Here is a 27,322-nt window from a genome sequence, read left to right as displayed (position 1 = left end):
GGACTTTTTGTTGAAGGGACATGAAGTCGGGGACATCCTATTCAACATCTTGCTGTCCTCACTCTCCCCTCCTTGTTCTTTTTGACTTAAAAAAGCGTCTGTCTGATGCAGTGGCTAAAAGCTATAATCACAGCACTTTGGGAGGCCAAGGAGAGAGGAGAGCTTTCGGCAAGGACACTGAGCCTGCAGCGAGCCCTGATCGTGCCACTGCACACCAGCTTGGACAACACAGTGAGACCCTATCTCTACCAAAATAAATAAATAAAGTGAAGCCTCACAGCTTCTTTTGGTCATCTTTACCTTTTTTTTTTTTTTTTCACATCCTCAATTCATTAGGGTCTTACTTGATAGCACTTTTATAGTAGATTTGCTACATTTCCGCATTCACCTTTGGTTACTCTTCCTTCTTATAAGCATGTCATTTGAAATTTGAGATTAATAGACAACCATTCGACTTTCCTGAGCTGTCTCCCATTTTATTTGAATTATTTCTTGGTTTTAAAAAAATCTCTCTTCATTAGCCAGAATCTTATTTGAGACTCAATTTCATGGGTCAAAGCTATTTTTTTCCTTGAATTTTTTTAAAGTTTCCCCAAAGCCAAGGTATTTGCCTGAGTCTATTCGAGCTCCCCTTTTCTGGCCATGACAAGAGCTTTGAACGTTCACAATTTTCATGTCACAGCATATCATTGATAATAGTCCCACCCATGACACACTCACTGGTATGTGACACACTCTCACTTCCACAACTTTCACAAAACTCAAATACATTTTTCCTGAAAATAAAACGTTGTAATCATTTTTAGTTGCCACAAATATTGACTATATATTTGTAAGAATTGCTGTCCACAATGTTTCTGGGGATATTGATAAACAAGCTATTGATTATGTGGCATTCCGTGCTATTTTCACTAACACCAATCTTTCTTTCTCACTCAAGAAAACATACTTGTAAGAACATGAGAGCAATGATATTATTGAGATAACTTTACTCTCAAATGTATGTAATTTTAGAAAGCAGATCATGTGTTATTTTAGTGCTTTCACTATTAGTAATAAATTACTTGGAACACACCTCTTGTACCAAAACCCAGCTGAGAAATAATTCAGGTATTTTCTCCTGAGGTTTCTAACCCTCTCCACACCACCAACTAGTTTTCTTACTCCATCAAAATTAAGTCCAGGCTTAGCTTGATTTTCATTATGAGGACAGTAAGTAATTTATCTGATCCGGATGGTCCAAGTTAAACTGCCTGGACAGATAACCTGCCTTTGTACAGTTCAGGCACCTTTCCATATCCACCATTTGGCTCAGCAGTCTAATATTCTCATACACTCATATTATTTTGAATATTGGTAGTATTTTAGTAGTCTGTTTATATGCGCCTTTTAAATTCATGGCAATGAAATTGCATGACATCTATAGCAGAGTAAAGGTATACAAGTTTTGTAACTTTTTAATTTAAAATAAGTTGATCTAAAATAAATTTAAGCTAAACACAAAATTGTCTGCAAAAGATATTTTTTTAACATTGTTCACAATGAATACTAAATTGAAAACTGTTAGATCATTAGACAATGCACTGAGTGATGAAAGCACCAAGGACAATGAGGCCTGAAAGAAAGGAAAGGAGAGAGGTGTGGAAGGGAAGGGCGGGGTGAGGGGAGGGGAGGGGAGAGGAGGGGAGGGTAAGGAGGCTTATGCTGGAGCTTGCTGCTTGCCAGGCCGTGAACAGCCATTGCAACAGAGTACAGGAATAGCTTCTGTCATGCCTGCCTGCTCTGGGCCCAGAGTCCCACCTGACTGTGCTTCCTGGATAAGCTGGACAGGATCTTTAGGTGATGAAATCAATCTTCCCATCTTTGGAGATAGCTGCTAGCTGTTGTATTCTTGGCCTGTGAATTACAGATCCCTTCTTGTTCAGTAAGCACAGTACAGCCCGGTGGCACCTTTCCTGTTGGGCCACTGCACCAGGTCTTTGAGCAGGCTCCAGATTTCCGCCTGTATCAAAGGGCCTACAGCAGCACCCCCTTACTCGAGGTTTTGTTTTCCATGTTTTCAAATACCCAACTTCAACCACAGTCCCAACATTTTTAATGGAAAATCTACAAATAAGCAATTCATCAATTTTAAGCTGATCTTGGAGGTGGTCCAATCAAGCTAGAGTTTCAGGTTTTGTCTGTTCCAGATGGCTGCCAAGCACAAGTAGGGCTCTAAGTGTTTCCAGGAGGTGTGGCTGTGAGTCGTCTGATGAAATCTTTTGCCATCCTGCTCCATCCACCCAGGATGTAAGTCATCCCTTTGTCTAGAGGATCCACACGATGCACGCCCAGCCCATCGGTCTCTTTGGAGCTGCCTTGGTTATCAGGTGGACTGTCATGGTATCAGAGTCCTTGGGTTCTAGTAACCCTTGTTTTACTTGACAGCGGTCCTGAAACACAAGAATAGTGACACAGGCAACTTGGATATGTCAACGAGAAGCATAAAGTGCTTCCTTTACATGAAAAGGTGAAAGTTCCTGACTTAATAAGGTTTAAAAAAAAAACAAAAAAGAAAGCAAAAAAAAACACCTCATATGCTGAGGTTTCTAAGATTTAAGGTAAGAATGAATCTTTTATCCGTAAGAATTTTCTTAGTCTGTTTTCTGTGGTCATAAAAGAATACCTGAAACTGAGTAATGTATAAAGAAGAGAGGTTTATTTTGACTCACATTCTGGAGGCCTAGAAGTCAAAGATCTGCCCACTATGTTGGTCAGCTTCCAGCGAGGCCTCTGCCATGTCACAGCATGGCAGAGAAGTGGAAAAGGAAGTGGGGTGTGCCAGAGGGGTCAAGGCAAGGAGGAACATCACTGTGTAACCACCAGCTCTGACGGTTACTAATCCAGTCCTGATAGAGAGAATGCTTGCTTTGGGATCTGGGATTCGTTCTTCCTCACCCTAGCTGTTTATGGAGGTGGCAGCTGCTTTCTTAACTGTGGTCAAGTGATGACAGGCAATGCCTGTGGTGCCACTGGCGGGAATCTGGCACACTCAGGATGATCACGCCACAGCTCACAGGCCTGCAGGCCAGCCAGGCACAGAGTCGTAAGTCTGCGGTGAGCCCCTGTGAACTGGATGTACTGCTCACGGGCTGCTGCCGGCAGCACCCAGCAGGCATTGCAGGGGGTAGTGAAGCCCTTGAGAAGCTGCACTGTCTCACTGGGAGCAGGCAGAGAAACAGGGATGGCAGCCACATGCCCTTTGGTGATTTGGTGACTTTGCTAGCGGCATTAGACCAGGGGTCTATTGGTGGAGTCTCTTTCTCTGGTTAGCGGACAGCAGAAAAGCTTTCTGTGGAGATGCTGTACCCAAGCCTTCTTGGTCTGTGAAGTCATGATGTCAGGATCTTTGGAGACAAGGAGTTCCTCTCCCACAGCCAAGGCTAGAGACACAGCAGCTGGTGGTTGGCTCTTCAAGCCCGGGATATCCCTCAGCCCACACCGTCCCTATCACCCTCCTCCTAGGAACCCACCTTCCTGTGAAACCAGAGCGGTCTTAAAAGTAATTTTGGTGAGTTTTGCCTGGTGGCGACTTCCAAAACAGAGGCACAAGGTGAATGTAGAAGGCAGCAACAGATCCGAAAAGGGAACAAAAACTGCAGACCACTGTGGAGTGTTCCACGGGCCTCATCCAGTCTCTTGATCAGAGCCAGATCCCGGTCACTCTCCCTCGATTCTCCTCTTGAAATGGGTGTCATCACTCATTGGCTTACTCAGATTTCATCCTCATTGCTCGTTGTGGTCTGAGGTTTTGGGTGGTCCCAGTTAGCCAGCTTCCCAAGGATGATGTATCCCTGTCAGTCTAAATCTCATCAAAGATGAGTCTTAGACACCATCTAATGTCCGAGCAGTTTATTCCAGCAGTGCTCTTACAAGACAGAAAGCAGGAGCTGGCTGCTGTCATGGGCCAGATGCAGTCAGGGGTCAGATGACCAACGGAGTGGGAGGGCTTCTATTTGAAGACCATTCTCAGAGTTTCAGAGATCTTTCCCATTTCTTACACATGTATTCAGTCTGGGTCCATTACCAGGTGTTTTTCATAGAGCAAGTTTAATTTAGTAAGTTCAAGCTTTGTTCTAAGATTTATGAAAGTTGCCTCTGCGCTGATGTGGCCTTGTCTCCTGGATACCCCTGGGCCGGGTTGCATCATCCTGCTAAGTGACATGTAGTATTGCCTCTGTGAGATGCTTGAGTGGGTTTTATCACTATCATGAATCTTAAAGCCATGAGATGTCTCTTGTAGTGTACTATAGTTATTAAAATGCTCTTTTTTAAAAAAACAAATTTTATTGATAAACTCCTTTCCTATGTATTTAAGTTCCCTGATGTTTTTAACCTAGGAAAAGAGTCTACCCAAATGAATCCATGGAAGCTTCCCTTTCAAAATCCTAAAATATCCTTTGGGGTTTTACAACAGACTTTCAAAGGGCAGTAAATAATTTCAAAAGCTTTCTCTTTATCAAGAGAATCAAGATAACGTGGCAAAAGACAAACAGCTTGGCTCATGGTCCTTTGGCTACTTGTACATCTTCTGACATAGCAGAAGTGAAGAAAGAAGGAATGAAAAAAAGGAAAGGGAGGGAAGACAAGGAGGGATAAAAGAAAGAAGAAAAGAAGAGCAAATAGCAAAATAATTAAAAGATTAAAGTTATTTTTAAATATCCATACAGTCTGTCAGCAGATGCGTGTAAATGCAACAGTTGCCGTTTTTAAAGAAATGGTCTATTTGTCATGATCCTCTTTGTATACTTATTTTTGCTAATACCTATATTTCTAAAGAAAAGCAAAATTTTTCTTAAATGCAATATGAACACAACTCTACAGTATTATAATGCATAATGTTACCAAGAGACAGAGCCCTCCCTCTCCTGTGAGTTGGATTTAACCTTAGTGGATGTCAAATCCTTTATGATCTAATGCTCACCATTAGGCAATGTCAGAAAATGTCCACAGCAAATGTCATAATGCACTTTGAACATGAATAAACATCAAGGCTTAGCTGGTTACGCTAATGTTTCCTCATTACTTAAAAAACTGTATGTTTAAATACAGTTTACTTTCTACTTTCACATAAACTTATTTTTAAGAACTGAAACATTACCCTAAAAAGTATTAATATTCATTAAGCACCACTCTAAAAATTATTTCCTCAGACCTTTTCCACACAAGAAAAAAAATCAAAGTTATTTGTCTTTTCAGTTCAGAGGTCTCATGGTATCTTTAAAACACATTTAAAAGCATCCATTTATGATTTTCACTAACAATGTGAAAGTCTGTCCAAAAGTCATCCAAACCTAGGGTCATTATACCCTTAGATGCTAATTTTGTAGCTCACATGCACCTGAGCTGCAGAACCTTAGCAATAATACTCTGGTCTGGAACCTTCACTTTTAAAAGTCACCTGAGATTCCACACTTGACCTAGAACAAAGCAGCAATTTTTCTGAGTCATCCCTGTGCCTTCGTGTCCAGAGCTCACCTACACTTTGAGACCTGGGAAACAGGGTCTCAAATTGAATGTAAGTCTCTTTTGCCAAATCATCTTCCCAAAAAGGTTCTGACTTACATTGCAGCTTGCAAACTTTGTACAACAAGAAGCAAATCAATGGTAAGACAAGAACACAGGCAGTACTGGTCACCACGAGAAGGAGAGACCATTGAGAATCATCTCCTTCAACTCTTTCAGTAGAAAAGGTGATGCATTGGTCTTTCTGGGGAGGCACTCCTTTTGGACAGACACAGGCCATGTATTGGCCACCGGGTTCCAAGCCATCTATGGTTACTTGGTTCTTGCTGGAGTCTGCATTCAACAGCAGCAGGTCCTTCCCACCATACTTGGAATACAACACAGTCACTGCAGAGTTATGTGTGGTGTTGATCATATTCCACGTCAATGTCACACTCTCTTTCGTCTCGCTGACCACCCTGAGGTTTTCTATTGTGGCATTTGTGTTTATAAGCAATGTTTGATCCAACAATGCCAGCTCTTCTTTCTTACTTGTGCTGGCTGGAGGAAGCTTACTTCCACTCTTTGCCACCTTTAAATTTCTTTTCCCATCTGGGTAGAGCTGGAGTGATCGCTTGTTGGCCATGGTGGTACTTGCGGAGATGCTCGTGCTCAGAGTCGTGGTTGAAGAAGCAGCGGAGGAGAAGGATTGAGATAAAGAGAAGGAAGAAATAGAGGGAGGAGACAAAGTAGAAGCAGACAAAGAAGATGTGGGGGGGTAGGAAGAGGACCAAGGGTATGGTGATGCACTAGATACAGACGTAGATCTTCCAGATCCTGGCCGGACCTCCCACTCAGGATGATCTCCAGTTCTTTCAGAAGTGTCTGGTGATATCGTGGTTGTGATAATGCCAAGCACTGTCACAGTAACCACAGCTTCTGACATCCCAGCCAGATTTTTGGCCTTACATTTGTAATCCCCAGCGTCTTTGGCAGAAATGCCTGTCAAGCTCATTATAGACCATCTGACTCCTTCCTCTGGAGATTCTTGTATTACTGAAAGAAAACAAATGTATAATCTGTGAGGGAAAAAAGGAAAATTCAAGCAACCATGCCAACTGAGGAGGAAACAGCTATCCGCTCTATCTGCATCCTCTCACAAAAGCCAAGAGGGCAATGGCATCTTCCAAGTCTCTGGCAATGGGCGATGGTTCTGCAAACTGCTTACATCAAGGTCTAGGACCTGCCAGGTGTTGTGAGGTCTATATAAGGAACAGTATTTTTAAAGGACAAAAGACTGGGAATCAAGAGACTTGGGTTTTAGAAACTTTTGCCCACTAAATACTATGTAGTTGTAGATAAGTCAATTCATGTCTTTAGGCCTCTTTTTCTGCATTTACGAAATAAGAGAAGGAGATAAAGTGATTTCAAAGGTCCCTGTAGAATTTATAGAATTTTAAGTCACTGTAATTCTATAAAATGTTTATCATAAGACCTTACTTAAGTATTTCTTATGATACATTTTCATGGTAATAAAACGCATGTATCCCTATAGCCAGGGGTGTAGCAGATCATTTTTGGGCGTGGCAGAGTCATCATTTGTATTCCAAATAATTTATTTTATATTTAACTTAGGTAAACTAGCAAATCACAGATTCTTTTGTTTGCAGAATTACATATGGTTTTTTTAAAAAATCAGAATTTCGCTATCCTAAACTCTGACATCTGGGTATATTTTCATTCTGTCTTGATTTCAGGAGCTTTTCAAAAAATAATAATGCACAGAACAGTATCCCAGTAGCCCAAAACTTAACTCACTAGCTGAAACAGTGGACCATTGACTACCTATACACGGGAACATTAGGCCTTAACTTCTTTATTTCCATCAGGTTTCATTATTTCAACCTGAAGTTTAGTTTAATTTTGAAGAATTTTAAAAACATATCATTTTAATTTTCAGAATATCACTCTTAAAACTGGGCACAAAGCATGCACATTGTCACACCGGGATCTGAAAAGTCTATATAATCAATATTTATTAAAATTATACTTTTTGATTCATAATAAGGTCTCCATGTAATTTATTATTTAAATAATTACCTGAAAATGAGAGACTTGTACAAAAGGCCCCCCATCTTTTTTTTTTTTGAGACAGAGCCTTACTCTGTCACCCAGGCTGTAGTACGATGGCATGATCTCAACTCACCACAACCTCTGCCCACCAGGTTCAAGTGATTCTTCTGCCTCAGCTTCCTGAGTAGCTGTGATTACAGGTGCGCACAACCAACTGGCTAATTTTTGTGTTTTTAGTAGAGATGGGGTTTCACCACGTTGACGAGGCTGATCTCAAACTCCTGACCTCAGGTGATCTGCCCCCCTCAGCCTCCCAAAGTACTGAGATTACAGGCATGAGCCACCACGCCCGGCCAGCAAAAGGCCCTTTTTTAAAAAAATGTAATGGTTGTACATTTTAAAGTGAGCTGTATCCAAGATGATGAAGCAAGACAAAGGCCTTGTCTGCCATATCTATCCACTGCATTGTTTTATTCTACCTGAGAAAAAGAGTTTCGAGTGTCTAATTTTATCTAGGTAGTTAGATAATCTGAGGAGAATATTGACCAATAAAATGTACCTTTCAAATCCCTTGCACCCAATACTCTTGAAATATTTTGTCAGTATTAACTGGCTAATTTCAAATTACACAAAACATGATGTTAACTTCAGAGCTTTGTAAACTCCTTTGATCGTAGGGCTGAATCAAGAAAATACCTGTGTAATTAACTGGTGAGCTGTCAGATCTGGTCCATGTGAGCTGTGGGGTGGGGAAGCCAGTGGCATCACACCGCAGTAGAACGTTACTACCCAGAGCAGACATGATTTTGGTGGCCGAGGTCATCACTGATGGTTTCAGACAATGCTCCAACTCAGCCCGCTGAAACAAAATTCCTGTGAGGCGCTCAGGTTCACTGCAAATCATCAGTGGATCCAGAAGCACTATAGCCGGGTCTACAACCTTTGACAACTCAATCATTTTGGAAATATGACAGTCACAGAACCAAGGATTGTCCTGTAGACCTAAAACAGAAGGTAGGAAAGAATAACAAAGGTTATTCTGATAACTTCAGTTTACATCCTGTCTGTTGAGACAGTAGGGATCTACACTGTCTTCCTAAAAACAGAAGTGAAGCAGAGTCACCTCTATGTCAGTTTTGCTCTGCAATCCAACAATTTCAATGAACATGTCCTATCCATTAGTTCAGATCATTAATAATCATGGCTAATACTTACTGAACATTTACTCTGTGCTAGATTATGTTCTAAGCACTTACTATCACATTTAATCCCAATAACCCTATAATAAATGATATTATCCCCACGTTAAAGATGAAGCTCAGACACAGAGGGGCCAAATAACTTGGCCAAGGTCACATAGCTAATCAGTGTCAGAGCCAAGATTTTAATCCAGGTACCATAGAATGCCATAATAGAGTAATAAAGATCTTTCAAAGGTGCTATGGAAATATTTACAGTATTATAAGTATTATAGGGTGCTCAGAGGCACCTAACTCAGCCTGGAATAAGTTATGGTTTTATGTGACTTGAAGGTGTATTGAGGTAATGCAAGCTTTGTGTGGCAAAAAACATAGAGTGAGATGCTGGCTATAGCTGGTGAGAAGCCTAGAAGGGCTAGTAGAAGCAAAAACATGGCTTAGCATGAATGTCATATGTGATGACCACGAAGGTGACTTGGTCACCTTCAAAAGAGAATTCCCTTCAAAAGAGAATCAGCTGCAAGCAATGTGGTTAGCTGACAGCTTCCAGTCACAAGCATCTTCAGGATCTGTCTCACTTTCAGAATTGTTAGCAGAAGGCTTTGAGCCTTCAAGGAGACTATCAGTGAGAGCTTGGAGGAAAGTGAAGGAAATGTTACTGGAAACTAGAGGAAAGAGGATCCTTGCTGTGGAGTGGCAGAAATTTTAGCAGCACTGTCACCTGTGATCCACACGGAAAGTCAAAAGCCTATTCAATGCAATGTGGTCTACCCAAGGATATTTCCAAACAGAGTGTTGAAACTACTCCCTGGTGTTTACTAATAAAATATAAAGAAGGGGCTACAGTTAAAAATCTGTTAAATATAAAGGAATCAAAACTTGCTGAGTTCGATTTAAAAACTATTTCTTATTCTCAGCCTCTCCAAAATTCTCAAATTAAGATTGAACTTCAGAGCAAACATCAAATCCAGATGGGACTATAAAATTATGTGCTAAAACCTCAGAAGGATCTAAGATGGAGCTTTAGAGTATTCTGCCAGACAAAGCTCTCTCTAGGATCTTAGGAGTGATGTTCCATAACAGCCTCACAAAAAGCCCAAGATAGAAAAAAAAATATCACAGAGATTTGTGGTTATGGCTTTTTACTAACGGAGTGGAAGAAAATTTTTACTAAATTGGGAAGAAAAGACAGAACAACAATTTTACAAATTCTAACCATGGTGGAAATGTAACTGTTAGTTCATAAATTCTATATTTCTTTTATACTTTTTAAGATTATTATAGCAAGTCATGATTGGCTCATGTTTTTCTACCAGTAATGGCAAAAGTTTATTTTTCATCTCCTGTTTTAGAAGTTTGCTTCCCTTCCACGGGTGAATAACTTTAAACTTTTCCTCTTATACTTAACCTTGTGAACCTATACTTAGTTACTGAATCAATATTAATTTGAATTGTATTCTTTTAAGTGTTGGCTCTTTCATCCAATTTTATGTGATAAGCAGACTTTCTAGTTTATTTTATATTGCTATGACCAAGTGTGGCTCTGGAACCTAATGTCTGGGCTGAAATCTCGGTCCTATCAAGTTTCACCCCATGAGTAGGTGTCTATAATAACAACCTCTCAGCCTCATCTACAGAATGCAGTGTTCTTTCACAGAGTTGCGTGAATTTTAAATTACATAATTCATGGAAATTACCTGGAGCAATGGTTTATTCCTAGTAGAATCTCTGTGAACTTTAACCTTTCTTGCTAAACATAGTACTTAAAACCTTTTGTAAAATATAGTTATTTCAACCTCTGAATATGTAAGAAATTTCATACACATAAAACATTTTCCCTATACTAGGGTCCATATTTTCTAGATCTTAACAAAAGAAACCAAATGTAATACAACCTGTACATCTACTAAAAAAGAATTCAAAACAAGTACATAAGAAATGGTGGAGATGTGATCTGATAGATACTGAAATATCTATAATAATGAAGTCAGTTCATAGATATTCAAAAACTCACTTCACCAACAGACACCACATTAGATATTCAATCATTATTGTATATATTAGTTGACCTGATATGTGAAGGCCAGATTTAAATATATGAAAGATAAATTTAAAAAGTAATAGGAAATGACATTCTCACAAACTTTACTGTGCCTGGGTTCCTGATGAGGCTCAACCACTAACTCTGTGCCCTGGATGATGCAACCTTGCTGAGCCTCAGTTTTCTTATCAGCAAAATGGGAGAGTTGACTAGATAAATGCTAGAGCTTTTTACAGCCATATGTTCTATCAGCCTATAAAATAAAAATAATGATCATAGACTAAAAGAAACCAAAGATGGAACAACAAATTAACACTAAAATCCATCACTCAGTAAAAAGCAGAATATGATAGAATGCCTAATTTGTAACATTTTTATCTCTATTGATTGAGGTGCTAAAGATAATCTGTGCATCTAGACTGTCCTAATAGTGCTTTTTTTATGACAGAGTCTCGCTCTGTCACCCAAGCTGGAGTGTAGTGGCCACGATCTCGGCTCACTGCAACCTCTACCTCCCAGGTTCAAGCGATTCTCCTGCCTCAGCCTCCTAAGCAGTTGGGATTACAGGCGCTCATCACCAGGCCCAACTAATTTTTTGTATTTTTAGTAGAAATGGGGTTTCACCATGTTGGTCAGGCTGGTTTTGAACTCCTGATATCAGGTGATCTGCCTGCCTTGGCCTCTCAAAGTCCTGGGATTACTGGCGTGAGCCACGGCACTCAGCCCAATAGCACTTATTTTTAAAAGTTAAATCTTTCAAGTTTGTGACCCTTCTATGTCTACATTGATACACAGTTAAAATATGAATATCATACAAAATGAAACCAGTTTATCAACTTTGACTACAATAAAGAGTAAAGGTAGTCAAGAGTAAAGGTAGTCAATTCTCCTTTTATAAACAATATATCTGATTTTACTTATTAAAATGGAGGGAAGGGGGAATTACTACAGTTTCGAAATTCTTCCAAAGGCTGAAATCCCTTCAGTAGTCTTATTTTACTTTGTATGCCTATTTTTTACATTAACCAGTTTTGCCTTATACACATTTAAATATTATAAAGAACTAGATTTAGGATTAGATTGTTCGACTGTGACCCACATGGTTTAACAAACTAATCAAGTCAGTTGGTGTGTAATGTTCCAGTAACCTCTACAAAAAGTTACAAAAGATGTAAAATGTTGCTATCAATTGGTATTGTCAGAATTGTGAGCTGTAGTTTGCAAGAAATCAATGAAATAAAGATATGGTGTGCCTCCCACAGATAATTAAGTCTCAAAGTGAAGATCCAATCACGTGTCTGCTCCCTGAGCGCAAGATAAAACCAGCAAAGAGAAGAGCACAGGACACAAACTGGCAAGTGTCTTCCAGGGCAAAGACATGTTATCATAGTGCCTAAGAGGAGAAGATGGCATATTTTAAGTTAAATAAAAACAATCAAAAGATTTAGAACAAAACATGTAAGCACCCAACGCGTAAGCACCCACCTTAATATCGTAAGAATTCATAAATAGAATGATTCTAAAACATTTATATTGAAATAAAAGATTACTTATTTCTTACATCTATAAATTTGTGTCAATATTCTATACATAAAAGCTATGCTCATCAGAGCTTTTTATCATTTGATTTTAAGATTAATTTCTAAATCTGGCAGCACATCAAATTTATTCAGTTATATAATATGTATAAAATATTGGAATAAAATACTTTGAAAACACTTCAACTTATGCCAGATTTTTTCTTTTTTCTTTTTTTATCTAATATTTATTTAATAATAATTCTAGTTCCGTAGGTTTTCATGTTATGCCAACTTGTATCCAAGTTTAATTACAGAAAAGGCAACAATTTCTAAATTGGTGGCATACATTTCTTTATAATTTTTTAATGTAAGGCCATTTATTAAAATAGACAAACTGTAAGATGAAAATGAAGGCAACAGAAAAATTCAACTTTTCACAACCAAAAATAATAGCACAACCTCAGAAATAATTTAGAAAAAAGTGTTGTTAAAAGATACATTGCAGATCTCCTTTCCATTCCCCAAGATTATGTCAATTCATGGTTCTAAATAAATCTTTTTAAAGTAAGAGATTAAAAACTCATCTTCAGTGTGTATGTAAATTCTGTGTTTTATCACACAGGTATGTTTATTCAACACTATCTTTTGAAAATGGGCCATTTAAAAAGACATAGCAATTTTCATGCTGTAAGTTTCATTCAACTTTACTTAGGGTTGAATACACAAGAAGCGTGCCTTTAATGCATAAAAATCACAGTGGATAGCAGCAAAGGACTGGGCGGGGGCTACTGAGGAGAATTTGATAATTCACACTGTGATTACTCTACACATTGATGAAATATAATTCACACCTCTAAAACCTCAAGACTTCCCTTTTTAAAGAACCAAAAGAAACCCAAGACGCCTTGCTGACACTTCCCCACCCCTAAACAAACTGATGACTCTTTCACACATAAAACTGAAATGGTTTTGGCAGCAAAAGGTTTTGATAGCTATGAAAGTTTGTAAACTGTGTTTCAATCTCTTTTTCTTATTCCCAGCATGCAAGATGCAGGGTTCTCAGTCTTTCAGTAGTGCTTCTCCTGTACATAATCCTTCATTTTGTTTGGCAAAGGCAGTTTCTGAATTAAGTCTATCCTGGTATACTAACGTATGACAAAACGGCACAAGTACTGCAGGGAGCACACCTGCATGAACCAGGACACTGGGTTGGTGAGTCTGACGGGGTAAGTTGCAGATCCAGGCAGCCGAGACCTTGAATAACAAAAAGCTCTATTTTCAGAGTCCCTGATTAGAATGCTCAATTAGATCAGCTATGGATGTATGTCCTTCCACATCTGGCTGTTCGTAAAAGCTAAATCTACCATTGGAGCACTCAATTCTACTGTGAAGTGTTTTACCACGGGGGCAAAAGCTCAAGTTTAAAAGGTAACGGTCGTCAGAACTGTCCTAGACAAGAAAAGAACCATCTGGCACGTTTGCTAGGCTCGCTTCTGCCTCCCAACATGTGATTGGTCCCCAGTCCCATCCTTGTTTTGCAAGTTTTTTCAGCTCCTCTGTGAGGCTTGACACAAGCATGGGACCACTACTTTGCACTGAGTCAAACTCTTGCAACCCCATGAATAGAGTTAGGATCAAAATTGAAATGGCAGCACATACTTTCAGTCATGTGGGCCTCCGTGCCAGTAAGTCCACTGAAGTTCCTTTGGATTGGATTATTCTGCACTGGAGGTAGCAATGGTGGGCGTGGAGGGACATCATCGTGACCCGCTCTCAGGCTCTGCAACATGACTCCCGTGGTGCCAATCAACAAACCATTCACCGACTGATCCACAAAGATCTCTGGGGCAACAACTAGGTCCTGGTCTACCTGACTCTCGACTTCAGGGAAACAGCACCCTCCCACTTCAGGAGGAACCGCAGAGACTTCAATGGGAGAAGAACTGTCGAGACAACAGCTACGTAATCCTTCCAAAGGATACATCCCCTCATCTAAAAGCACAGTCTACTTAATGTAGTCCTGCGGCATAAGTCCAATAACGACAGGCACATGTTCATCCAGGTGAAGATGCAGGTCTCGGTTGTAATAAGCCGAGCTCTTCAGTGAATTGGCTTGCTCTTGACACACGGTCTCACACGTGTAATCCCAACACTTTGGGAGGCTGAGGTGGGAAGATTGCTTGACCTCAGGAGTTCAAGACCGGCCTCGGCAACATGGCGAGATTCTGTCTCTACAAAAAAATACAAAAATTAGCTGGGTGGCAGCACTTGCCTGTTGTCCCAGCTACCCAGGAGGCTGAGGTCGGGAGATCAACAGGGCCCAGGAGGTGGAGGCTGCAGTAAGCCATGATCGCACCACTGCACTCCAGCCTGGGTGACAAAGTGAGATACTCTTTCAAAATAAAATTAAATTAAATTAAAAAATGTTAAAGCAGCAAAATCTGGAGTATAAATGTTTAGGAAAAGATTCAAGAGCTACAACGTTAACAATTTATTTCATGCTTTGAAATTATTTTAAAATGTATTAATGATAAAACAAAATTCTTTCAAAAATTAATGTAACGGGTTATATCTCAAAGTTATATAAATATTTTTAAATCCCTCAAAAATAAAATGACTATTCCAGCTTGAAACATCTAAGGTCAAAGGTACATTTTTTTTAAAAAGCAGTGACCAAGAACTGAATACATTTAAGTGTTTTTTTCTTCTGAGGACAAAGGTAGGAGAACTCTCAAAGTGTTTTTTCTTCTGAGGACAAAGGTGGGAGAACTCTCTAAGTTAAAGTGTTACTTGCACTGCATTCCTTCAAGGCAACACATCAACCACAATTACACTAATTTGCATTAATTAGTTTACTTTATATAACTATTATTTGATGAGGGGACAAGTGAACTTTATCTTTCTAAAAGAATAATATTTATATGCATCAGAATAGTTGGACAAAATGTGCTTTTTTGTGTGTGAAAAGTGAGCAATAAATTCTTGCACAAAAGTTATTCTGAGGACTATAAGCCCTTGAAGGTACAGACCATGCCTACTCAGCTTTGTGGAGACAACAGTCTTTAACAATTCGGTGGGGAAAGGAACAACCTTTTTTTTTTTTTTTTTTTTTGAGGCAGGGTCTTGCTCTTTCACCCATGCTAGAGTGCAGTGGTACGATTTCGACTCACTGCAACCTCCGCCTCCCAGGTTCAAGTGATTCTCCTGCCTCTGCCTTCTAAGTAGCTGGGATTACAGGTCCCCACCACTGTACTCAGCTAATTTTTGTATTTTTAGTAGAGACGGGGTTTCACCATCTTGGCCAGGCAGGTCTTGAACTCCTGACCTCATGATCCACCTGCTTCAGCCAACCAAAGTGATGGGATTACAGGCGTGAGCCACTGTGCCTGGACTACATCTTTTTAATGAATGGTGCTGGAACAAGTGGACATGTGTTTGCAAACATATAAACCTCAACCCCTATTTCACACAATACTCAAAAACTGCTTTTAGATGGATAATAGCTATAAGTATAAGAGCTAAGAATAGACAGTTAAAAATTGAGTATAAGTCTGAAACTATAAGAAAATAACATATCTGTGATACTGAGGTAGGCAAATTTTTTTAGGTGGTACACAGAAAGCACTAACTGTGAATGAAAAAACTAATGAATCAAATGTCATCAAAATTTAAACCTTTTTTACCAAAGATACAAGGAAAACTGAATAGGCAAGTCAGCCTTGGAAAAAATATTCATAATGCTGTAACAGACAAAAGACTTATATTCAATCATGAAAAAAAGACAAATAACCCTTAAAAATTAAGCAAAAGGTAGTTCATAAAGGAAGATATACAGTGACCCATAAGCAAATGAAAACCGCTTCCTGACCCACCCAATCCCCAAATAGCTGAAATGAGAAAGACCAACAACATCAAGTGTTGGTGAGGATATGGACCAACCAGACTGTCACACATTGCTTGTGGAAATGTATAATGTTACACAGCCTCTTTGAAAAATGGGCAGTTTCCTTAAAAGTTATACATGTAGTCATTCTTTTTTTTCCCCACCCAGGATGAAGTACAGCGACGTGATCTCAGTTCACTGCAACCTCCGCCTCCTGGGTTTCTCCTACCTCAGCCTCCTGAGAAGCTGGGACTATAGGTGTGCACCATGACACCTGGATAATTTTCGTATTTTTCAGTAGAGACAGGGTTTCCCCACATTGGCTAGGCTGGTCTCAAACTCCTGACCTCAAGTGATCTGCCTGCCTCAGCTTCCCAAAGTGTTGGATTACAGGCATGAGCTACTGTGCCCAGCCATACAGCCATTCTGTAACCCAGCAATTTCAATACTAGGAATTTATCCAAGAGAAATGAAAACATGTGCCACAAAAAGCTTTGTACAAGAATGTTAATTGAAGCTTAATTTATTATGTTCCCAAACTCAAAACAGCCCATGTGTCCAACAATAGGAGAAACGATGAACAGTTGCTCCCTTCATTCAATTGAATAGAATTTTTCAATAAGGAACTACCAATACATGGAACAGAATTGATGATTTTCTAAAACATAATGCTGAGTGAAAGAAGCCTGGCACAAGAGTGCATCTTGTATGATTCCATTTATATAACATTCTAGAGGAGGCACAATTAGCCTATAGTGAAGAAAATTCAAAACAGTGAGGCAAGATTGACTGGAAAGAAACACAGGACTTTCTGGAGTAATGGAAATATTCTGTATCTTGATGATGGTGTGAGTTATGTAAGGCTATACCTTTATCAGAATTTACCAAATTGTAGACTTACAATCCTGCTTTTCACCTATCCAAAGTATACCTCAATGTCTCAATTAAAAACAAAGTTTTAAAAATTAAAGAGTGATATCTTTGGAGATGAACTGTAAATTTGAAGCTTAACTCTGCCTTCTTACCAGCTGTAGAAAGAGGGTGAAGATTAGAGCAAGGCATAAACCTTAACTATGTGAATTTGTTTCCTCAAACCAAAAAAAGAATGTGGCACATCTGCAGAGATTGATGTGTTTTTTGAACTAAATTGACACCATTTTAGAAAAGTCTGGAAATACTAGGGCTGCCACTGACCTTCAGGCAAACTCCATTTCAAATAGGAAAAGAGCCCATGTTTACGATTGAGCAAATTTGGGTACAAGTAAAACAACACCCAAAAAAAGCATTTTATGTTTTCTCCTACTGCAGACCTTTCTTTCCAAGACAAACAGTGTCAAGGCCTTACAGAATATGCCTGTGTAAATATTTGCTTAATCTTGAGAAAGAGGCCATGGAAATTTACCTGTATTGCAAATTAAAATCTAATTTTATAGTTAATTCCAATGTTTATTTGCAGGGCAATAGTTTAAGTTTTCATGGATATAATAAATGACAATTTTACTAAGTTGATCTTTTTCCTCCTGTAGAAGAGAAAGAGTAATTGAAAAGCATCACCTTAATGTTTTTATTACATACATATATGATCTAAAGCGGTCAGCAATGAATATATTAAAGAAAGGAACTCTGTTGTTACTATATACTTCACATTATAAAGAAGGGGAGAAGGACCTGGGGTCTGGAGCCAGATGACCTGTCCTCAAAACCCAGCTCCACCACTATATGATGAGTGAATTTGGGCAAGTGGCTTAACTTGTTTCTTATTTTTTCAACTATAAAATGGGGATGAAGTAGTATTTACTATAGAGTTAATGTGAGACTAGAAGTCACATAGGTCAAGTATAAGAACTAGGTTGGCATTGAGTCATTCCATAAAATTAACTATTAGTATTATTATTACAAATAGAACCCCCATCTGCTAACAATAATCAACAGAGAGTAGTGAAGATTAAATAAAAGTAGACTATATCCCACTATAACAGAACAGAAGCAAATTCTACAGGACACCTGGAAAGATATAATTGCTATACTTAAACACTATGTTCTAGAAAAGCTAGGACTGGTTCTCATCACTACATTCAGTGACACAACTAAAAGATTCAAATATTGTTGGAATAACAAAAAGACCAAACAAATAAGTCTTTTGTTTGGGGACAACAAAAGATGAGGGGGACAACTGGGATGAGGACACTCCCATCTCAGTCACAGCTTCTATAGATAATCATTGATCTAAAAGCATAATCTCAGAAACTGTGAACTTCATATTCTAAAGAACTGCTACATAAAATATTTCAATTTCTTCTCATTACAGTCCTATAAACAAAATGGAGCAAGCCCTACCATCACCAGTTTCCAGATAAAAAAACTGAGTTTTCTGTGTGCGATTTATCCATATCAATTGGTCCTCTCTTTTTCTTTTTTTGGTAACATATCAAACATGGCTTTGCTAAGGTCAGATGTCACTCAACATGCTTCAAACTATCCTTTGTTATTTATTATCATGATTATTTTTATCTTTATAAAAGTAATGCAAGACCATTGCAGAACATTTTGGAAACATAAAAAAATGAAAAGTTGTCACACAAAGAAAACAGTTAACCAGGGTAGTGAATTTCTTTTCAGTCTTTGTTTTTGCACATTTTTAAATAGTTATGTTCATGCTTTTTATACAGTTGCATAGCCTGTTTTTACAATTTAATGTTATACAAAAGTATTTTCATGTTATTGCTTTTAAAAAATCTGGACCCTAAAATGCAGTTAAAACTGTTTAGGTAACTTCCTATGGCTAGTAAAATTTCATAACCTTTTCCCTTTGATCCCTAAGTTCCCATCCAGCTTTAACTCCCAAGGAAAAAATATGAATATTCTATAAATTGCTTCTTCATAGTAATATTAGTAATTGATCATTAGAAAGCTATTAATTGCAATGTAGTAATTGAATTTTATTTTCTACTATATTACTCCACTGGGTAATCCTATTAGAACCAATAATTACTTTCCAGGAAACTTAGAAAGATAGGTAGGGAAATAGTATCTTCCAGCTATTATGTTGAACCAGCCTTACGTCGCCGTGGTACCAAAACGTGGCAGAGACACAACAAAAACAGAAAATTTCAGGCCAATACCCCTGATGAACATCAATGCGAAAATCCTCAAGAAAATTCTGGCAAACTGAATCCAGCAGCATATCAAAGAGCTTATCCACCACAATCAAGTTGGCTTCATCCCTGGGATGCAAGGCTAGTCAACATATACAAATCAATAAACGTAATCCATCACATAAACAGAACCAGTGACAAAAACCACATGATTATCTCAATAGACAATAGATGCAGAAAAGGCCTGCAATAAAATTCAAGACCCCTTCATGCTAGAAACTCTCAATAAACTAGTTATTGATGGGCTGTATCTCAAAATAATAGGAGCTCTTTATGACAAACTCACAGCCAATATCATACTGAATAGACAAAAGCTGGAAGCATTCCCTTTCAAAACTGGCACAAGACAAGGATGCTCTCTCTCACCACTCCCATTCAACATAGTATTAGTAGTTCTGGCCAAAGCAATCAGGCAACAGAAAAAAGTAAAGAGTATTCAAATAGGAAGAGAAGTCAAATTGTCTCTGCTTGCAGATGACATGATTGTATCTTTAGAAAACCCCATCATCTCAGCCCAAAATCTCCTTAAGCTGATAAGCAACTTCAGCAAAGTCTCAGGATACAAAATCAATGTGCAAAAATCATAAGCATTCCTATACACCAATAATAGACAAACAGAGAGCCAAATCATCAGTGAACTCCCACTCGCAATTGCTACAGAGAATAAAATACCTAGGAATACAACTTACAAGGGATGTGAAGGACCTCTTCAAGGAGAGCTACAAATCAGTGCTCAAGGAAATAAGAGAGAACACAAACAAATTGAAAAACATTCCATGCTCATGGATAGGAAAAATCAGTATCATGAAAATAGCCATACTATCCAAAGTATTTTATAGATTCAGTGCTATCCCCATCAAGCTACTACTGACTTTCTCACAGAATTAGAAAAAAATACTTTAAATTTCATATAGAATCAAAAAACGGCCCATATAGCCAAGACAATTCTAAACAAAAAGAACAAAGCTGGAGACATCATGCTACCTGACTTCAAACTGTACTATAAGGCTACAGTAACCAGAACAGCATGGTACTGGTACCAAAACAAAGATATAGACCAACGGAACAGAACAGAGGCCTCGGAAGTAATGCCACATACCTACAACCATCTGATCTTTGACAAGCCTGACAAAAACAAGCAATGGGGAAAGAATTCCTTATTGAATAAATGATGTTGGGAAAACTGACTAGCCATATGCAGAAAACTGAAACTGGATCTCTTCCTTACACCGTATACAAAAATTAACTCAAGATGGATTAAAGACTTTAACATAAGACCTAAAATCATAAAAACCCTAGAAGAAAACCTAGGCAGTACCATTCAGGACAAAGGCATGGGCAAAGACTTCATGTCTAAAACACTAAAAGCAATGGCAACAAAAGCCAAAATTGACAAATGGGATCTAACTAAACTAAAGAACTTCTGCACAGCAAAAGAAACTATTGTCAGAGTGAACAGGCAACCTACAGAATGGGAGAAAATTTTTGCAATGTATGTATCTGACAAAGGGCTAATATTCAGAATCTACCAGAAACTTAAACAAATTTACAAGAAAAAAAATAACCCCATCAAAACGTGGGCAATGGATATAAACAGATACTTGTCAAAAGAAGACACTTCTTTGTGGTCAACAAACATATGAAAAAAAAGCTCTTCATCACTGGTCATTAGAGAAATGTAAATCAAAACCACAATGAGATACCATTTCACACCAGTTAGAATGGCAATCATTTAAAAGTCAGGAAACAACAGATGCTGGAGAGGATGTGAAGAAATAGGAATGTTTTTTTTCTTTTTTTCAGATGGAGTCTCACTCTGTCACCAGGCTGGAATGCAGTGGCGTGATCTCAGTCCACTGCAAACTCTGCCTCCCAAGTTCAAGCAATTCTCCTGGCTCAGTTTCCCATGGTGGCTGGTGCCACCAAGCCCAACTAATTTTTGTATTTTTAGTAGAGATGGGGTTTCACCATATTGGCCAGGATGGTCTCAGTCTCTTGACCATGTGGTCTGTCTACCTCAGCCTCCCAAAGTACTGGGATTACAGGTATGAGCCCCCATGCCTGGCCATGAACACTTTTACACTGTTAGTAAGAGTGTAAATTAGTTCAACCATTGTGGAAGACAATGTGGTGATTCCTCAAGGATCTAGAACCAGAAATACCATTTGACCCAGCAATCCCATTACTGGGTATATATCCAGAGGATTACAAATCGTTCTGTTATAAAGACACATGCACACTTTTATTTATTGCATTACTATTCACAACAGCAAAGACTTGGTACCAACCCAAATGCCCATCAATGATAAACTGGATAAAGAAAAGGTGGCATATATATACCATGGAATACTATGCAGCCATAAAAAGGATGAGTTCATGTCCTTTGCAGGGACATGGATGAAGCTGGAAACCATCATTCTCAGCAAACTAACACAGGAACAGAAAATCAAACACTGTATGTTTTCACTCAGAAGTGGGAGTTGAACAATGAGCACACATGGACACAGGGAGGGGAACATCACACAGCGGGGCCTGTTGGGGTGGGTGGCTAGGGAGGGGATAGCATTAGGAGAAATGCCTGATGTAGATGATGGGTTGATTGATGCAGCAAACCACCATGGCACTAGTATACCTGTGTAACAAACCTGCACATTCTGCACATAAAGTATAATAAAGAAAAAGAGAATCCTAACATAGAACCTAAACAAGGCCAAGTTCAAAACTCCAAAACTAGTCACAACTAAACTAAGAGACCAAATCAGTTAGGGGAACCATTTGGGGCCAGTAAAATAACTGGTGTTTCCCCCATTTCTTTTTAGATTAAGGAAATTTAGACACTATTCTTCCTAACTAATGAAGCCACTGCTATCGCATAAAGACGCCAGAAAGAACCTAATGAAGAGTTCAAAAGCAAACTGAGCAGAAGTTTGTACCGGAGTATGGAGCAATACTGTGCTCACTAGAGTCTATGCAGGTTGGTGGATTCTGTCTCTCAGCTGGAGGCTCTTTAAGAGAAATGGTCCTGTCTCCATTTCTGATGCAAGTTCTCCTCCACTTTCTTCACTCATGTATGTACGCACAGGCATGCACACACACACACACACACACACACACACACACACACACACAGCCCTTACAATTTACACAGGGGAAAGAGGTAACTTGACCTAGGTTAATCAGTAAGGTACTATTCCACTAAAATTGCAATCACAGAGTAAAAAACCAAATCCAATAGATTTTTAAAAGACTGGACAACAAAAGCTATGCATAGCAGACTATCTACAGATGAAAAGCCTAGAGGCTCACAAGCTTACCAAGAATAACCCTGCTTGGGGAAAGGTCCCAGCCTCCAGAAGGTGTTGTAGCTAAATGAGACCAGCTCTCCAGGAAATCTGGTGGCAATGTGGTGAGTCTGTTGCTTGATAAATCCAAGTAGGCAAGGTTCTTCAGATACCTGAGTGCGTCATTTGGCACACTGCTTATTCTATTATTGTGCAAATCCAGGGTCCTCAGAAGCGGCATGTCCAGCAGAGATGCCCAAGGAAAAGCAGCCAGAGAATTTCCATCCAAGCGCAACTCATGCAGCTGCTTCAGGTTGTAAAAGCTGCTGGGGTCAATGCTGGCCACGGAATTGTAAGTCACCCAGAGGTACTGAAGCTCTACTAGGTAATAGAAGGCCTCTGCAGAGATTCTGCGGATGACAGTCTTCTCTATGCGAAGCTTCACGGTATCCACGGGGAGGTTTGTAGGGAGCTCATTCATATCCATGTCGTTACATAGCACCAACCTAGTGTCACAAAAAGAGCAATATGAGGAAACTCACTCTCCAACATCCATTTGAAAAAAATATTTCTCATTTGAAAAATATCAATTTTCAGCCAGGCGGTGGCTCATGCTTGTAATCCCAGCACTTTGGGTGGCCAAGATGGGCAGATCACTTGCAATCAGGAGTGGAGACCATCCTGGCCAATGTGGTGAAACCCCATCTCCACTAAAAATATAAAAATTAGCTGGTCGTGGTGGCAGGCACCTTTAGTCCCAACTACGCAAGAGGCTGAGGCAGGAGAACAGCTTGAACCCAGGAGGTGGAAGTTGCGGTAAGCCAAGATCACACCACTGCACTCCAGGGTGACAAAGTGAGACTCCATCTCAATATATATAAAATTTTATTACCTCTTAGTGTTCAAAAAATATTTATTCTGGTTAACCTGTTCTCTAATATTGCATCATCTTCTTCCTCATCATGACAGCAGCTACTTTTGGGTTGAACCATATGAAATAGACAAGATAGTAAAAAATAATCAAATATCAGCAATTTCATGTGGTCCAACCTAATGTTTATGAAGATCTTTACATGCAAGCCCTGCTCAACAAGGTCACATCCATGACTTTATTTAATCATCACAACAATCCCAGGAGGCAGATATTGGGTAACAGGTAAAAGTGCCTGCTTTAGACTCACACTGATCTTGAATCAAAACAATCCAGGGTGTAAAGTCTGCCACCTCTTCTGTGGCCATGTAAAGCCACTTCACCAGTGTCTCCACCTCATTTTCCCATCTGGCACTGTTATGATGATTAGTTACAATGGATGTAAAACTTTACAACTTCCTGGCACGTAATATATACTCAGTAGGCGTTTGCTGTTACTGTCAATAACCTCGGTTTTACATGGAAAGTAACGGGGGCCCACCAACATTCAGTAACTTCCCAAGGTCACCCAACTAGTGGGTTTTGTAGCCACCTTTCAAAACCACTTCTGTCCATCTTCAAAGTGCACCTGTTTAGGAAATGGCCCATTTTAAAAGAATCGCCTGTTAAAATCATAAATCAATACTTTTTAAGAGGATACTTCATTTAGGTGAAAGAAAAAACAAGTGTTCACAGTACACGTTTAAAGTTGAGCTCTGTTTTAACAATGTGACTTGCACATTGCTTTCTGTCTAAGGAATAAACCAGAAACTAGGAGTTGACCTTGAGCCAGTCACATTTTGATCTTGTTTGTTGGCACATATAAAACAGCCATAGAAAAACAACATTGTACCAGCTGGGCAAGGTGACTGTAATTCCAGCACTTTGGGAGGCCAAAGCGGGTAGATCACTTGAGGTCAGGAGCTCCAGACCAGCCTGGCCAACATGGTGAACCCTCATCTCCACTAAAAATACAAAAATTAAGCAGGTGTGGTGGTGGATGCCTGTAATCCCAGCTACTCCAGAGGTTGAGGTGGGAGAATCGCTTGAACCCAGGAGGCAGAGTTTGCAGTGAATCAAGATTGCACCACTGCACTCGAGCCTGGGTGACAGAGTGAGACTTCATCTCAAAATAGAAAAAAGAAAGAAAGAAAGAGAAAAGAAAAACAACACTGTCCCATGTGTAAATTTAAAGTATGAGGAATCTGAGAATTTAGATTCATTTTAGCCTGGAAAAGACCTATTTGTCTCCTATGATACACTCATCTGAATTACTAAAAATGAACAATAAGAAGTTCTGCAAAATATCATACAAATTATAGCACACTATAAATTCAATACATAATTGCAATAAAAAGGGTGAAAAATATTTCACCCTTTAGTGAAAATCACATTAAATCGGTGGACCTAAAAAGCTGCTCATAATGTATATAAATGTAAGCAGCATAAAGCTGCAGTGTGTTATCTCCTTTCTATAACTTCAAGAGAAGACCTCATGGAATCTTTGAAATTCTCTAGGGATATCTCTTACTTTGCATCTCTATTTTGCATCACAGATTTCAGTACTACTTTATACCAGTTTCTACTCATTAAGAAAGTATTTCAGCATTCTATCATAGAAGAAAGCCTAGTGTGTACACAAAAAGATCTAGCGTCTTTACCACCTTAGCTACTACATCAACACAATTATATCACCTAGGACAAGTCACTTGGTCTCCGTACAGTTTAGTCTCTTCATGTATAAACTGACAATGGGTTGAACTAGATTATTTCTTACTAGGGCTAATATTCTATAATTTTTATAAAAATCCATCAATAATGGGGTCACCACAGACAAGGAAACGTTCCTGTGATTGTTTCTCAAAAGTAGCCTGGCCTGATCTTCACTGCTGAACATCCCTGGACAAGTAGATCTTTAATTTGCTACATTCTCTTTATCGTCTTTAACCACCCAGTGAATATCTCAAAAAATACCAAGAATTGGTTAAGTAAAGTTTATATAATAACAAGATAAGCTTTTAACAAATATGGCTTAGTTATTATTATTTATTTGTTTAAAGTTGTAAGACATAAATTGGGCAATTCTTTTCACAAATTATTTTGTCTGAGACTCACCATTTACTTCAACCAAGTCACAAATAGTCTGATTTTGTTATTAGATGCCCTCTCAAAAAAAAAAAATTCAAGTTCTACCGTGTTTAGCTAGCAAGAATTCTGTTTTGCATTTCACATATCTAAAAGGCCTCATGCACATTATAAGCAAATAACTATTCTCACTACACAAGCAGATGCGAAAGCAACCCAGAGATTGAATAACTTCTGTGAGGATCCTTCAGTGTCTGCAACAAACAGTATTTTTTTTTTCAATCTTCTTTACTTTGTAAATTCAATCAGCTTAAAATGAAATATTCCATTAACCTCTCTGAGTTTACGCTTGAGATCTTCCTTCCTGCCAAATAATCCTCAAAGGAAGTAGAGAGCCCCGAAAGCAAAGGATCTGGGCATGTCCCACAGCTCCTGTTCAGCCCTGCTCTCTTAGGCTTTCTATAATCAAGGGCTGAGCTGGCCATGTATCTTTAAATGGTTTGACCTCAAGCAACATTTTGCGAACATGAGCATAAAAAAAACTGGGGAACACGGAATGTGTTTAGAAATTTCCAGTAACTTGAGAGGCCTTTAAGAGTCAAACTGCTCGAAATGAAAACAGTGAAGGAGTAGGTGACCAGTATTAATACAATTAAGTTAAATTTTATGGACATTAAACCTTCTCTTCTGTGATTTCTGATCCTCAAACATTTGCTTTCAAAAGTAGGCTCTCTTGTTTTAGTCCTTTTTGTCAAAATAGTGAGAACATTTAGTAGCAAGCAGAGGAGCATACCTTAATCCCAAGCCGTCATTTCTGCCGTGATAATCACAGGTGCACTGTGAAGGACACGAACAGCCCACTCCTTCCAAAATGCTAAGGACAATGCACAGACATGCAAAGAGATGCATCGCTCCTTTCAGAGGCTATTTAAACAAAAGGTAACCAAGTCCTAAGCATTCAGAAACTGGTGTGCCCTGAATGCAAACAGCCATTTAGTAATAGCAGATTACACAGGATTAGCTGAGATCTGTAGTTACTTAACCTTCAAGTGTATCTTGCAGGAGATCAATTGACCCAGCCTTTGAATACAGTTTCAGCAAAGTAACACATTCTAAGGAAAATGAAAATCAAACACCTGACAAGCAATTTCAATAGTTATCCATAGCTTGATTTGCAAGGAAATGCCTATTAAATCCCTTTCCTCTGGATGTACTTACCACTGCACCTTAAAAGTATACTTAACATTAAAAATAATTTGATCTTGGCAGATGCTAGAAAATTCTGTAGATTATTTACATGTTACAACATTATAAAACATTTTACATTTGGTTTTTGCCAGCATGCATAACTAATTCAGTTTTACAAAATTTAGGTTTTTTTTGTTTGTTTGTTTTTTGGTTTTTTTTTTTTTGAGACGGAGTTTCGCTCTTGTTACCCAGGCTGGAGTGCAATGGCGCGATCTCGGCTCACCGCAACCTCCGCCTCCTGGGTTCAGGCAATTCTCCTGCCTCAGCCTCCTGAGTAGCTGGGATTACAGGCACGCGCCACCATGCCCAGCTAATTTTTTGTATTTTTAGTAGAGACGGGGTTTCACCATGTTGACCAGGATGGTCTCAATCTCTTGACCTCGTGATCCACCCACCTCAGCCTCCCAAAGTGCTGGGATTACAGGCTTGAGCCACCGCGCCCG

At 39.0% G+C, this 27,322-nt stretch overlaps 1 protein-coding gene across 2 annotated transcripts; it reads right to left on the bottom strand.

Annotated features, from left to right (window-relative positions):
- Positions 1 to 384: 384 nt before the first annotated feature.
- LRIT3 (leucine rich repeat, Ig-like and transmembrane domains 3) lies at positions 385 to 27,241 on the bottom strand. Of its 2 annotated transcripts, XM_003929458.4 has the most exons (4): positions 26,425 to 27,241; positions 22,670 to 23,142; positions 8,254 to 8,559; positions 385 to 6,540 (listed from the first exon to the last, which is right to left on the bottom strand). In XM_003929458.4, the coding sequence occupies exons 1-4, from the start codon at positions 26,538 to 26,540 to the stop codon at positions 5,396 to 5,398; spliced, it is 2,040 nt and encodes a 679-aa protein (XP_003929507.2). In that variant the 5' UTR covers positions 26,541 to 27,241; the 3' UTR covers positions 385 to 5,395. The 2 variants fall into 2 exon arrangements, with proteins under 2 accessions (XP_003929507.2, XP_074252666.1); XM_074396565.1 differs by lacking the exons at positions 22,670 to 23,142; positions 26,425 to 27,241 and adding an exon at positions 13,977 to 14,410.
- Between the last annotated feature and the right edge of the window lie 81 nt (positions 27,242 to 27,322).

The sequence above is a fragment of the Saimiri boliviensis genome, chromosome 3 (assembly GCF_048565385.1).
Source record: "Saimiri boliviensis isolate mSaiBol1 chromosome 3, mSaiBol1.pri, whole genome shotgun sequence".
NCBI lineage: Eukaryota > Metazoa > Chordata > Mammalia > Primates > Cebidae > Saimiri > Saimiri boliviensis.
This window is presented reverse-complemented; position numbering and strand designations above follow the sequence as displayed.

Excerpts from the sequence above, each read along its gene's own strand:
- LRIT3 (XM_003929458.4), bottom strand. The coding sequence starts at position 26,540 with ATGCATCTCTTTGCATGTCTGTGCATTGTCCTTAGCATTTTGGAAGGA. Across the intron at positions 23,143-26,424 it reads AATGACGGCTTGGGATTAAG|GTTGGTGCTATGTAACGACA; the intron begins GTATGCTCCTCT and ends TTGTGACACTAG. Across the intron at positions 8,560-22,669 it reads CCCAAGCAGGGTTATTCTTG|GTCTACAGGACAATCCTTGG; the intron begins GTAAGCTTGTGA and ends CTTCTGTTTTAG.